At 38.5% G+C, this 15925-nt stretch overlaps 1 protein-coding gene across 1 annotated transcript in view; it reads right to left on the bottom strand.

Annotated features, from left to right (window-relative positions):
- LOC105241995 (catenin alpha-2) overlaps positions 1 to 15925 on the bottom strand; it is a 355800-nt gene that overhangs the window by 119025 nt on the left and 220850 nt on the right. The window contains exon 3 of the mRNA XM_034657281.1: positions 4442 to 4637. Coding sequence (XP_034513172.1) covers positions 4442 to 4637 — 196 coding nt within the window. The remainder of the gene's footprint in view (positions 1 to 4441; positions 4638 to 15925) is intronic.

The raw sequence follows: 15925 nt of genomic DNA, 5'->3' as shown, positions 1-15925 counted from the left end.
GATAATTTCATATATAATCTTGCCATATTATAGTGATTATAATCATGAACGCTGTGAAAACTCAAAAAACCCCTAATAAGAAATGGTTTTGTATTAAAAGTCTGAAAATGGAGTTGTACAATATTAAAACTTCAGGCATTGACTCTGAAAATTATTTAGGAATAGCAGGGAGATCGGTAAGAGAAGGAAGGGAAAAATGAAGGGGGGGTAAACAGAGGGGGAAATGAACCACGAGAGACTATGGACTCCGGGAAACATCTGAGGGTTTTAGAGGCAAGGGACTGAGGGGATGGGCTAGCCCAGTGATGGGTATTAAGGAGGGCACGTATTGCGTAGAGCACTGGGTGTTATATGCAAAAAATGAATCATGGAGCATTACATCAAAAACTAATGATGTACTGTATGGTCACTAACATATCATAATAAAAAAAAAAGTGGCAACACTTCTGATCATTTGATTTAAAAAAGCAAAAACAACTCAATAGTAAAAGATAGCCTCTCATAGATTCAGTTCTAAACTACACATTATTTGATAAGTGAGCATATATAGATACTAGGGCCACTTTATAAGAGGATATTTCTTGATGGTAGCATTCCCATAATTTCTGAATATCATCTTACAGGTAAGAAAGTAGATCTCTATGATGGAAGGAAAGATACTAAGTTTCAAAGTTTCCAATAACTAAATAATCCTGTTCTAATCTTTAAGTGTTCCCCTCACTCTCCCAATCTCTTTCCAAAAATCAACCCAGGCTCTCATGTGTGAATAAAATCTGGGTATGGGCCAATAGGAAAACTGGGCAAAACTGGATGGGCTTAGGAGAGCCCATTGGCACAGACACAAAGGAGAGCTTGAGGACTTTGTTGTCAGAGACAAGAGGCATCTCTCACATATGACAGACATCTGAACTCTATTTGAGAGTGAAAGATATTTGACGAGAGAAACAGACAAGGAAAATTTCCAAAGCTTTTGCCCATAGAATGTTTGTTATTCTGCAGACTATAGCAATGTTTCCTTAAATTAGACAATGTTCAGCAAAAGGGACATGTGATAGTTGAACTTTTATTTTATTTTGTTTAAAGATTTTATTTATTTATTTGAAAGAGAGAGAGAGTGGCAGAGGGAGAGGGAGAAGCAGACTCCCTGCTGAGCAGGGAGCCCGAGGCGATGCAGGGCTCCATCCCAGGACCCTGGGATCATGATCGAAAGCAGACACTTAACTGGCTGAGCTACCCAGGCACCCCGCTAGTTGAGCATGCATACAGTTTACACATAGGCATCATTTCTGATGCACAATTTTTCTATAATAAGAAGTGGATAATATAGAGAAAGTTTAAAATATCCTCCATAAGAGTGACCTTTGTAAGCTGTCCTAAGCTAGCACCTTTAAAAAATCTCACTCCTGGGGCACCTGGGTGGCTCAGATGTTTGAGCATCTGCCTTCAGCTCAGGTCATGATCTTGGGGTCCTGGGATCGATCGAGCCCCATGTCAGGCTCCCAGCTCAGCGGAGAGCCTGCTTCTTCCTCTCCTTCTCCCTATGTTTGTGCTCTCTCTGTCTCTCTCTCTCTCTCAAATGAATAAATAAAATCTTTAAAAAAAAAATCTCACTCTCATGTCCCCGGACAGGCTGGCCAAGAACTATGTTGGTTATTGTATCATGTCCAAAAAAAAATGGCGTTCCTTATGTAAGCTTTAAAAACTGAAATATTAATTTCTACATAATGTGTGAAAACTAAATTGTGAGGAAAAAGTAAGGGAAAGCTAAAAGATTGTCGAAAAAATCAAAAGGGAAAATATATCACCATAAAAGAGAAATGCTTTGAGAAAGCATCCTAGGGGCCAGTCAAAGCCCTCTTCACTAGAGATAGGTTCACTACCCTGAGTGGGGTGATGGTTTTAGAGTGTATACATTTGTCAAAGCTTATAAAATTGTGCACTTTAAATGTATGCAATTTATTATATGGCAGTCACCCTAAAAAAGAAAGAAAAAAAACTACATATGCATGAAAACAAACAGTGTACATTTGCAATTCAGAAGGAATAGCAGTCTTCAACAGCACTTGAAAATTTGGAAGATTTCATGTTGTTAAAACATGTATACAAATATACTCCATCCACGTTAGATGAAGTATGTAAAATTTAACATTTCAAATTACATAACAATTTATATTAGGGTAATATAAGTGAAATTAACTTTCAGGGGAGAGAAGATGGGGGAGAAGATGGCAGCATGAAGCATGATGGCTGTTGGTGGAGAAGGAGGGTTGGTACTTCCAGGGACTAAATATCCATCTGTGAATTTGAAAAGTGGTAGGTTCGTAAGAAGAAAAGTGATAGAACACTTATTCCTCTATTCCTTCATTTATTCAACAAATATTCATTGAAGTTTTATGACTGCTAAGAACTGCAAATCACGGATCAGCAAAAGAGACATGATCTGGTCTCTATCTTTACTAATTTATAGAGCGGCAGGGTAGAAAGTTATCAATCAGGTTACCCCACAAATATTAACATCTCCTATACAAAGTGATAAGGGAAAAAGCCATGAAAAAGTATGACAGGAGTGTCAGGAAAGGCTTCCCTGGGAAGGTTTTCTTTGAGCTGGGATTCACAGAATGAGTGATCCTTAACTACGTAAAAGAAGACAGTGTGAACTGAAGCTCAGGGGCAGGAAAAATGTGGTACTTTCGAATAAAGACAGGAATTGGTCCACTTAAGAGATATTTTGGAGTTAAAAATCTATGGGACTTTGTAATAGACTGTATTTGGAAGGAGAGAAAAATAACAAGAACGATACCAAGATTTCTGCAATGTGCAACTGGATACATAGGCGCGGCTTTTACTGAAATAGGAAATGCAGCAGGGAAGCCAGGCTGGGGGGTAATCTGTCCTGATTTCATAGTGCCTTAGCATTTTCAACCAAAAATTCTGAATAGAACTGCACCAAAATTAAAAACTTCTGTGTATCAAAGAACAAATCAACAGAGTGAAAAGGAAACCTACAGAAAGGGAGAACATGTTTGCAAAACAATATCACATAAGGGGTTTATATCCAAAGTATATAAAGGACGCTCACAACTCAACAACACAACCTGATTTAAAAATGGGCAAAGGACATGAATACACATTTCTCCAAAGAAGACACAAATGGCCAAAAAGCATGTGAAAAGATGCTGAATATAACTAATCATTAGAGAAATGCTAATTGAAAGCACAATGAGCTATCACCCTACACCCATTATGATGACTATGATAAAAAGGAAAAGAAAACAAGTGTTGGCAAGGATATGGATCAATTGCAACCCTTGTGCACTGTTGGTGGAAGTGTAAAATGGTACAGTTGCTATGGAAAACAGTATGGAGTTTCCTCAAAAAATTAAAAATAGAATTACCATATCATCCAGTAATTCCACCTCTAGGTATATACCCAAAGGAACTGAAATAAAGAGATATTTGTATATTCATGTTCATAGAAGAATTATTCACAATAGCCAAAAGGTGAAGAAACACGTGTCCATCAATGGATGAAGGGACAAAGAAAATGTGGTATACACATACGCTAGAATAGTTTCAGTCCTAAAAATGAAGGAAATTCTGACCCATGCTCCAGCACAGATGAACCATGAGGACATTACGCTAAGTGAAAAAAGCCAGTCACAAAGGAATACTATATGACCCCACTTATATAAGGTATCCAGGTTAGTTAAAGTCACAGAAAAGAAAAAAGTACAAGAGTGGTTGCCAGGGGTTAGGGAAATGGGAAAATGAGGAATTGTTTTGTAGGTATAGAGTTTCAGTATTACAGGATGAAAAAGTTCTGGAGATTGGCTACTCGACAATGTGAATATACTTAACTCGACTGAATTATACACTTAGAAAAAGGTTAAAATTATACATTTTATGTAATGTGTATTTTACCACAGTTAAAAATTTTAAGTATGCTAAAAAGTTACAAAATAGCTAACTAGCTAGCTATATAATTAACTGATCCATAGATAGCTAACTAGCTGTGAACTGAAGATATAAATTTGAAAATCATGCAGAGCAACAATAATTTCATTACACTGCTTTACAATCATCTCCTCCCTCCTCTTTAAAAGCCTGGGTGCTCAGTGACTCTGTAAGTATGAGCTACTTTCATGCTGTCCTCCCTGGAGCCTCAGTTTGACACAAGAGTCTGCATTCAACTACCAAGAGAAAACAATTTGCAATTTGGGAAGTAACAGCAGACATAAAGCTTTCGGAGCTGTACTGTACTGTCACAACTACAAATATCTCTATTTGTCTATGCACCTAATTCCAGGAAATATTAAAAATGACAAGCACAGAAACTGAGGAAAAAATAAAACGACTTCTTTGAGCAAATATGCATTGATTCTAGAGATAAATCCATTGTATGCACATCAATATATACCCTCGTGAACAATATTCTTCCTACCTTGTTTGCGTACATCCTCTACCGCAGCGACCAGTTCTTCTTTGAGATCTTGACTCTCCTTAGCGATCTGTTCACCCTTATCCAGGAAGTTTTGAGTGGCTTGCTCTACGGATGCAGCCAGTACATGGGCTTTCTTTGACCTCCCTTTCTTTTTACCAGATGGGCCTTTGTTGCTTGTGTTGACAAGGGTCGTCACCTTGAAAATGAAAGAAAAACTGTCAAACTAATCTGCACAATTGTCTAGAAAAAAACACATTATCATCTCATCATTTTAAAACAGCCCTTGTTTATTAAATCATGAATGCACATCCCATAACTTAATCTTAAGGAAAATGGGGACGTATATGGGTTAGCATATACATAAACAGCCATTTATTTCATAGAGGAAGAAAAAAGTATGTAAATGAGTTGAAGAAGCAGACCCACTGGTAGCTTAGTTTCCAGTTCACTGGAGGTTGTGCTTTCATGGATGGATAAAGACAGTGCACACTGGAGTAACCAGCTTTGGGGAGGAAAGGAAAGGAAAATTGGAATTGCCTCTGAGCACTGACTCAGGAGAACCAACAGCCTGTCCTGGGACCCCAGAGTCAGGAAAGAGGTGAAAGAACAGTTAATAAAGGATGGGCCATCAATACCCATACTTTACAGGTCACTTTCCAAGGACTTCTGAAGAGCATTGCTATTTCTGATTTCATCTTATAAAAACAAAATGGTAAATTTGATCTGAGGGAACCGAATGATTCAGTCTCAACATTTGGTTAACCAGCTAAAATTTCCAGACTTGAAATTAGATTTTCATTGCCACTTCTCTTCCAAGTATCATAATTTGTGTACACATCTCAACTGCCAAACTCCGTTTAGCACCATAACTAGAGCTATTTAATTTGCTAACGAAGCTGTTAGGATCTTTCAAACAACTTATCTCCTATAGATTTCTGATCCCTTATTTTCTACCAGTGAGAAGTTTGAGAGTGAAATGAAAAAAAAATGGTTTCGTATTCTGATCAGCAAAAGTTGCGAGTCATCGTGGCCTCCATATTTTTTACCAGCTTCATAAGAATATGGCTGCTGTGGTTTATTTTCACTGACATTTGCTCTGATTAGCAGACTCAGGATTTCATTGGAGATTATCAAGAAACCTAGTCCACAGGAAAGTTCCAAATGCTGTTGTTTCTGCTATTTTACTCTAAATCCAAGAGCAAAGTGATTGGTCAAAGTCACAATTGATGTCCAGTCAGTTTATAGGGCAAGTGATAACACCAGAAGGAAAAAAGTATTGAATAAATGTGAACTAAGATGATGAATTCAAGCAGAACCGATACTTAAGAGGTAGGGAATGTAACACTGGGAGCTGTCATACTTAGCTCTCTTTTGATTGCTAAATAATTAGATACAGTGAATTAAAGAACGACTCTGTAAGGACATTTAAGTACAAACACTAGACCAAAAAAAAAAAAAAAAAAAGTAACATCATTAAGACTAAGACTGTCGGATAACGGTAGTTAGCTGTGAGATTTGTATGTAGCCCATAACACATTAGTCTTTTCAGTTCCACCCACAATGAGGCAACCATCAGAAGAAAGACAGCATGTCATAAAAGTAACTTTCTTAAAGTACAAAAGTGTTCTCTCTTTTTTTTTTTAAGATTTTATTTATTTGACAGAGAGAGAGAGTATAAGCAGGGGGAGCAGAAGGCAGAAGAAGAGGGAGAAGCAGTCTGTGATCCCAGGACCCTGGGATCATGACCTGAGCCCAAGGCAGACACAACCATCTGAGCCACCCAGGTGCCCCAGGAGTGTTCTCCCTAATAAGGATATACTGTAACACATTAACACACTACTCTTCCAGGAACCTCAACTCCCCCAAACAGCCAATACCTGGAAATAAGCACAAAAGCCCCCTAAGCAAATACTGCAAACACCTTAAAAATCTTGATTTATGCTAGGCTCATTATCAGAGACAAATACTCTATTTTCACTGATATCTCATTTATTCTCATTTTATTTGCAATTCTGAAAAGTTTTGTGATCTATTATTTTAGTCTTCTCAAATTAGAAACAACAGAGAGGGGGAGGAGCTGTTAACTTTGGGTATATTGACAACTTGGGGGATTAGAAGCTGATAGTGAAGCTGTCAAAATAGCAAAATGACTATATCATCCATTCATTTTCTGTAATGGTAAACACATTTCAATTTTTCTGCTATCTCATGCTGGATTACTGTATAAACATAGTTTAGGTATGCTCACAATAACAAGTATAAAGTGTTACTTATATGGAAAAAAGAAAAAGCCATGGACTATTTAAACAGGAAGTTCCTAAGAAAAATGTGTTTACATACAAATGAAGCAAATCAGCTCAGTCCTCTTTTAGTTGAAGCGTTCCTTTACTCATGAGTGGAAGACCATGATGGGATGAAAGAGAAAAATAGAGGGTGTGGTAGGGCACCATAAATGCTCATGTCTTAATCAGTTTAGAATAAAGAAACAATTGTCAACCCTCACCATTGTTATTCAGTGTTTTATTAGAGGACAGTGTCAACAAATTGGATTAAAAAAAAAGATATAAATGTTAGACAGGAAAACAGTAAATTATGCTATTACCTCTACAGAATATGACCATACCAATAAAATGCAAAAGAATTCAAAAACAAACTAATAGAATTACTATAAGAGCAAAGAACAAGGTGGCTAAATACTGGATAAACAATAAAAAATCTAACATAACAGAACTGACCAGTAAAAAAATGTAGTTTTAGAGGAGCCTGGTTGGCTTAGTTAAGTGTCTGACCCTTGGTTTCAGCTCAGGTCATGGCTTCATTGGTGGTAGGATAGAACTCTGTGAGGGTTCTGCACTCAGCGGGAGTTGGCTTGAATATTTTCTCCCTCTTCTCTCCCCCCCCCACTTGCACAAGCTCTCTCTCTCAAATAAATAAATAAATAAATAAATCTTTTTTTAAATGTAGTTTTAAATATCCTATTCATAATAACCATAAATTGATATTATCAGAGATAACCATAACATAAAAAGTAGATGGAGAAAAAGATAAAAATTTTAATGAAGAACATAAAAGGTAACTTGAATAATAGTGAGACATACCATATTCTTGGATGGGAAGACAAAAATCTTAAGATGTCATTTCTTCCCATATTATTCTACAAGTAGCATTCCAGATAGTTACACAGTAAATTAGCAAGAAAGCCAAGACAATTTCTCTTCATTCAGTTCATTTCCCTTTCCAATTGCAAAGTCAAAAGGCTTTTAGTAAATTGGAGCAAGGTCATTTAGGGTGCAGGACTCTTGCTGCTCACATCTTGGCCAGTGTATCACATGTTTGGAATGGAAACAACAGAAGCAGTTTAAGTCTAACAGTACATGAGAAGGTGGAGGCTATCCTTTTAAGGATAAACTACTCTTGGGAATTCTCAGGCTAGCCACACTATGCATTCCCTGATTCAATCCCCCTCTGCTAGATGAGCACATTCTCCTATCCTCCAGTAAGAATCTACAGCACTCTACACTATTACACATTTTCCTTTTCTCCCACTTGAAGCTGTCATTTTCACCTTGATGTTACATATTTTTATTCTTCTTGACCTATACCTACATTTACACTTAAAATTGTGAAAGGTAATGCCCATTTACGTTGGTTCTATTCTGGTATTTTACAGATGATGCATCATAGGTAGGAAAAATAACTTCCTTAAATTCATATGGCTCAATGGGGCGCCTGGGTGGCACAGCGGTTGGGCGTCTGCCTTCGGCTCAGGGCGTGATCCCGGTGTTATGGGATAGAGCCCCACATCAGGCTCCTCTGCTATGAGCCTGCTTCTTCCTCTCCCACTCCCCCTGCTTCTGTTCCCTCTCTCGCTGGCTGTCTCTATCTCTGTCGAATAAATAAATAAAATCTTTAAAAAAAAAATTCATATGGCTCAAGAAAAACTAAAGGCTAAATTATTCCTGTGCCCGATGCTATATCTTGGGAACTTTAGAACTCAGTAGTTTCTTCTAGTTTTACTGTCTAACTGAATGAGAGGCTGTTAAAGGATAAAATAATCTTAAAATATGTTTATTCTTCATATTTGTCTCAATATTTTCTACATGTGTTATCAGTATCCTACTGTTATCTTTACATTCAATGCCATTATTTAGATATCTTAATGTAATAATGTACTTATCAATGTTAGGGAAACATTAACCAGTGGTTTTTCCCTACCTTTCTGCAATGAGTTATAACATCTGATGTATTCAAGGGTCTCAAGCTGAATAAACATATCAGGGATCTTTGTATCAGTTGAGTGTGAAGGATGGACAAAAGTGTCCTAAATTTATTATAACTAACAAAATGAGAGAGCTTAGGGTTTCCATAAAACTATATTCCTCTATGAGTAAAATAAAGAAGAATAAAGGAATTTGTTGCTTAGTCATGAAGAACTGAGATATACTGATGAGCAAGAATCAGAAAGTTTTTAATGAAGACAATCAATACTTAGTCTCACAGATACATCTACCACCTCTCCAGTAAGTTAGGGAGTATCCAAACTATCAATGCTAGCCAACAATGCATGGGGCTTCCATGTAAGAATGTAATGGAATCCATGACTGGATGCCTTGGAGAGGTCAGAGCAGCAGGGACACATTCTGATCAAAAGGTGGTAGTCAAAGAGGCAGCTCAGTGATCTCTGAGGCTACAGGTATCTATGCCTAAGGTTCAATATTCAGACTGGCACTAGGTCTTCGGTAGACAGTACTTACAGACTATTAAGTGTCTAGGGCAGTCTTTTAAGAGATGGCTATTCTGTGGAAATTCCTGGTTGAATGTTATGTTTCCTGCTACCCTAACCAGTCACTCTTTAATGCCTGCACCAACTTGCACCCAAGCCTAGAGTCATATAAGATCCAAATCTCTTCTTTCCTTTCTAACAATTTGTGAGTCCATCTTTTGTGCAGTAGAAGGAAAGAAGGAAGGAAGGAAGGAAGGAAGGAAGGAAGGAAGGAAGGAAGGAAGGAAACGGGAAAAGGAAAGAGAAGAGAAGAGAAGAGAATAGAAGAGAAGAGAAGAGAAGAGAAGAGAAAAAAAAAGAAAAGAGAAAAGAGTTCCATCCAGCAACAGAGACTAGGCGTAATAGCATGAATATTGACGCATATAGAATTGAAATAATGTTTCCAAGGCAGTAAGGAGACCAGACCTACTTGGGAAAAGGCTGCATATGAATGATACAGGAAGTAAAGTTAGAAAGATGTGGTGGAACAAACTTTGACGGAAGCCAAGCCAAAGAGTTTAGATTGTATTAGTCACTGCCAATTTTTTTAGCATATATTTAAAGTGTTCATTTTTCTCTTTCTATTCATTTCTCAGCCCACTAAATTTTGCTTTTATTCCCACACCTCCTGTAGCAAAGTCCTCTTAAAACTGATCTCTCACTAAAGTAATCAATAAGTTGCCAAAATCTAATTATTTTTTATCACATCATACCACTCTGCCACATTTAGGGCTATTGACTCAATTTTCCTTCCTTTGGGAAATGTCTCTTGGCTAATTCTCTTAGCAGTAATCTTCTCCAAAATCCTATAGCTTTAAAAAGGACATTATCATCAAACTTACCTCTCTCTGTACCTATCTTCATCTCCCTCCCTCCTATACTAAGAAAGGCACTCTACTACCATCACTATTTTAACTGGTCTTCTGAACACATCCTCCAGAACTCTGTTTCATTAACCATGCCAGCTTCTCTCTTAATCTTTCATATGCCCCTTTCCATAGGCTCTTCAACCTTAGCTTAGAAGGATACTAACAATTCTCTAGTTCTACCTCCAGTATTTCTTCAATGTCCCTGCCTCTCATTAGAGAAGAGAAGAATACTTCAGCACATAGATGAAGGTATGGTGGTCAAAGGTCCTAAAATCTTAACACAATGATGGTCCCAATGGACCCTGACCAATGGAAAACATTAGCAATAGCCAGAGGACGGTGCAACACTGTTTTCGGATGCATTGAAGGTATAATCTGAGTATAAAACCATGAGAGCCAGGCTGGTATAGACTGGCTAATCTAATGGTATAGACAGGCTAATCAACATCTAATGTCCTCAAAGTTGACCCTCCATTCCTGAGTAATAGCAATAATGCAGTGGCAAATATCATTTCATTCTTTACTTTTTCTTGCAATATGTTCAATTGTAAGACAATTTGTTTATCTGACCATGTGTCTTCATGATCTCTACTTGATCAGTTCTATGCTTCCATGATCTAAAAGCTCAATAGACGTGGAATACTTCCTTCTTTCCAAAACAACAGACCATAGTCAGGGCACCAAGACACTTTATCTTATCAACTCTGTCACATCTGCCAAGAACCAGCAAGAGTAGCATGTCTAAGCTTTACCCAATTAAAAGAGAACTCTGGAGACATCCCTGCCACCTGAGGCTAGTTAGAAATGTAGAATTTTAGGTCCCACTCCAGACCTACTAAAAGAGAATCCGCATTTTAACAAGATCCCTAAATAATTTATATGCACATTAAAATTTGAGAAACACTGAATTTTAGGACAACAATTCTTAGGCTTGATCATGTCTAAAAATCACCAACATGCCTGATAGAAGACAAATTTATAGATCTTACAATGTTTCTGCTCGGGTAGGTCTGGGCTAGGGAATTCTACATTTATCACACAAAATTATGATATACATAAGGTTATGGACCTTACTTTCAGAAACATTAGTCTACTTGATGTGAAAAAAAAAGTGAGAGAGGTGAAACAATGACTTCTAACAGGTGGCCACTTTCTCCTATTTTGAATGCCATGCCATACTACTAGTCATCAAAAATAGCTTATTGATGAATTAAGGACCTGACTCTTGGCTAGAAGGCAATCTCCTCTATTGTGCAATCACAAAGAACTTGGAAAAGTAAGATTATACAGATGTGGATGCTATGAATCAATCATTGGAGCTCTCCAGAAAAGCAATAAAACTGAACCAAGAGCTGGAAATAAAAATGGCAACTTGAGCCTTGTTTTGCTGGGTTTGTGCACCTTGCAGATGTGAGTAGTATAGTCTTTGTGAATTCTACCACTGCATCTCTCTGAAGTCCTTCATTCATCATAAGTTCTCAGCTACAGTAAGAGATGGCTGTGATGACTGCTGTAGCTTAAAAAAAACAAGAGTTTTCTGAGACAAAATATTTGAAAACAAAATTATCAAAAACAAGTTATTTATTCCAGGAGCAAATGAAAATAAATGAAAAATTCCTAAAAGAAGAAAACCTGTCTAACTTAAGACAGGAGAAAGTTATAAGCTCAAATAGTAATATATTTGATAACATGAAGCTTCTCCAGAGAAATCTTACATTAGGTTTTAATAACTGCCAACTAGTCAAAATGACATTTTCTTTGAATTATTCCTTGATAACCTCGTTTATTCATTTAACAATTATAGAGTAAGCATAAATATGGCTTATGTGTTTTCTTATAAAATATATGAAAAGATATATGCTCACCTTGTGGTATAAGCTATTAGAAGTTACTTCCTATCACAGAATCTCCATGACATTTAAAGTATACGGATTTTGAAGAGGAAAAAGATGGTGGAGGAGTAGGGGACCCTTTTTCAGCTGATCCCCTGAATCAAGCTGGATATCTCCCAGGCCATCCTGAACACCCATGAAATCAGTCTGAGACATAGGAGGATACATCTGGATCTCTACAAATAAACATCTCCAGCGCTGAGTAATGAGGTACGAAGTGGGGAGCCGTGAATCCGCGCACAGATATCAGAAGATAAATGGAAGAGGGAGGGAGCTGCTGCACTGGGGCAACGGGAAGCAGTAGCCACTTGCACTGGGGAGCAGGCCAGACTCACGGACCGGTAGCAGCCAGAAAACCAGACTGAAACCGGGAGCTCGGTAGCACGCATGTGACCAGACTGAAAACCAGAGCTCCAGAGCACACACTCGGACTAGACTGAAACCAGGAACTTGGGAGCGCACACGCAACCAGACGGAAAACTGGAGCTCCAGAGTGCACGCGAACCACACTGAAACCGGGAGCTCAGGAGCGCATGCGGGAACTGGGCGGCTGGCGGTGTTAGAAGCACAAAGGGCAGAGACCTGCTGGCTCTGGGAGCGAGGGCTGGGAGAGAGGCTGTGGGGCGTACAACCCGGGACGCTGCAGAGTTTTTAGCAGCACCAACAGAAACAGAGTTAGAGTGGCCAGGAAAGCTCAGTGGGGAGCGGACTGAGATCTCTCTGTTCTGAGACAGAGGCTTGGATACGGCCACTGTTGCTCTGACTCTCAGAAGAGTCACAAAAACCCACCAGGGAAAGCCACCAGAGAACAAAAGCCCGGAAATAATGGTTCACATTGTGCCCATCCCCATCCCCCCTCGCAGGGGTTAGGGCAACTCTACCCAAAGAAGGTTACCTGAGTATCAGTGCGGCAGGCCCCTCCCCCAGAAGACAGGCTGCAAAAACAAGAAACCCACATCCCTAAGGTCCCTATGAAACAAATGCACATTGCTTGGGTCCTGGTCAATAATTTGGGATCTGTACATCCCCACCACCACTCCTCATCAGAATGCCAAGGCGGAGGAACCCCAACAAAGGAAAGAAACAGAGACTGTGGCCTTTACTGCAGAACTAATGGATATGGATATAACCAAATTGTCAGAAATGAAGTTCAGAGTAACAATGGTCAAGATGATGTGTAGGCTTGAAAAAAATATTATCGAAAATACTAACAAGAATGTAGAATCTCTAAGGGTGGAAATGAGAGCAAATCTGGCAGAAATTAAGAATGCTATGAATCAAATGCAGTCTAAACTGGATGCTCTGATGGCCAGGGTAAATGAGGCGGAAGAATGAATTAGTGAGTTGGAAGATGAGATAATAGAAAAGAAGGAAAAAGTGGGAACTTGCCTTAAAAAAATCCAATTTCAAGAATGTAGAATATGGGAGATTACTGACTCAATGAAATGTTCCAGTGTCAGAATCATTGGCATCCCCAAAGGGGTGGAGAAAGACAGAGGTCTAGAAGAGATATTTGAACAAATTTTAGCTCAGAACTTCCCTAATCTGGTGATGGAAACAAGCATTCATGTCCAAGAGGCAGAGAGGACCCCTCCCAAGATCAATGAGAACAGACCAACGCCATGTCACATAATAGTACAATTCGCAAATCTTAGATCCAAGGATAAAATCTTGAAAGTGGCAAGGGGGAAGAGAATCCTCACATATAGAGGGAGGAACATCAGAATAACATCGGACCTGTCTACAGAGACCTGGCAAGCCAGAAAAAGCTAGCAAGACATATTCAGAAAACTAAGTGAGAAGAACATGCAGCAAAGCATCCTTTCTCCAGCAAGGCTGTCATTCAGATGGATGGAAAGACAAGGACCTTCCAAGACTGGCAGAAACTGAAAGAATATGTGACCACCAAGCCAGGCCTACAAGAAATATTAAGGAGGGTTCTATAGAAGTAAAAAGACCCCAAGAGTGATACAGAACAGAAATTTACAATCTGTAGAAACAAAGACTTACAAAGACTTCACAGGCATCATGACATCATTAAAATCATATCTCTCAATAATCACTCTCAATGTGAATGGCCTAAATGCTCCCATAAACCCCACAGGGTTGCAGATTGGATACAAAAACATGACCCATCCATATGCTGTCTACAAGAGACTCATTTTGAACCTAACGATACATCCAGACTGAAAGCGAAGGGATGGAGAACCATTTTTCATGCCAATGGACCTGAAAAGAAAGCTGGGGTAGCAATTCTTATATCGGACAGATTAGATTTTTAACTAACGACTGTAGTTAGAGATACAGAAGGACACTATATTATTCTTAAAGGGTGTATCTAACAAGAAGATCTAACAATTATAAATATCTATGCCCCCAACAGGGTAGCAGCTAGATACACAAGCCAACTCTTAACCAGAATAAAGAGACATATAGATAATAATATGATAACAGTAGGGGAACTCAATACTCTGCTCTCAGCAACAGACAGATCACCTAAGCAGAAAATCAACAAAGAAACAAGAGCTTTGAATGACATACTGTACCAGATGGACCTCATAGATATGTACTGAACACTACACCCGAGAACAACAGAATACTCATTCTTTTTGAATGCACATGGAACTTTCTCCAGAATAAACCATATATTGGGTCACAAAACAGGTCTCAACCAATACCAAAAGACTGAGATTATTCCCTGCATATTCTCAGACCACAATGCTTTGAAACTGGAACTCAATCGCAAGGAAAAATATGGAAGAAACTCAGACACTTGGAAACTAAGAACTATCCTGCTCAAGAGTGATTGGGTAAACCAGGGAATTAAAGAACTTAAGCAAATTATGGAAACCAATGAGAACGAACACACATCAGTCCAAAACCTATGGGAAACGGCAAAGGCGGTCCCAAGGGGAAAATACATGGCCATCCAAGCCTCACTCAATGGATTAGAAAAAAAATCTAAGTTGAAGTCTTTATTTTCTCACCTTAAGAAGCTGGAGCTGGAACAGAAGAACAGGCCTAACCCACGCATGAGAAGGCAGTTGATCAAGATTACAGGAGAGATCAATGAATTAGAAACCAGGACCACAGTAGAGCAGATCAACAAAACTAGAAGCTGGTTCTTTGAAAGAATAAATAAGATTGATAAGCCACTGGCCAGACTTAGTCAAAAGAATAGAGAAAGGACCCAAATTGATAAAATTATGAATGAAAGGGGAGAGATCAATACTGACACCAAGGAAATAGAAACAATCATTATAAACTATTATCAACAACAATATGCCAATAAATTAAACAACCCGGAAGAAATAGATGCCTTCCTTGAAACCCACAAACTACCAAGACTGAAACAGGAAGAAATTGATTATTTAAACAGACCGATTAATCATGAAGAGATTGAAGCAGTGATCAAAAGCCTTCCCAAAAACAAGACTTCAGGGCCCGATGGATTCCCCGGGGAATTCTACCAAACATTCAAAGAAGAAATAATACCTGTTCTCCTGAAGCTGTTTCAAAAAATAGACAGAAGGAAAACTACGAAACTCATTCTATGAGGCCAGTATTACCTTGATCCCCACACCAGGCAAAGACCCCATCAAAAAGGAGAATTACAGACTGATATCTCTGATAAATATGGATGCCAAAATTCTCAACAAGATCCTAGCTAATAGGATCCAACAATACATTAAAAGGATTATCCATCACAACCATGTGGGATTCATCCCTGGGATGCAAGGGTGGTTTAACATTCGCAAATTGATCAGTGTGATAGATCACATTAATAAGAGAAGAGAGAAGAACCATATGATCCTTTCAATTGATGCAAAAAAATCATTTGGCAAAATACAGCACCCTTTCCTGATTAAAACCCTTCAGAGTGTAGGGATGGGGGTACATTCCTCAATTTCATAAAAACCATCTATGAAAAGCCTACAGCAAATATCATTTTCAATGGGGA

Source organism: Ailuropoda melanoleuca, chromosome 4 (assembly GCF_002007445.2).
Source record: "Ailuropoda melanoleuca isolate Jingjing chromosome 4, ASM200744v2, whole genome shotgun sequence".
NCBI lineage: Eukaryota > Metazoa > Chordata > Mammalia > Carnivora > Ursidae > Ailuropoda > Ailuropoda melanoleuca.
Note: the sequence above shows the minus strand (reverse complement) of the source record. Positions and strands in the feature narration are given on the sequence as shown.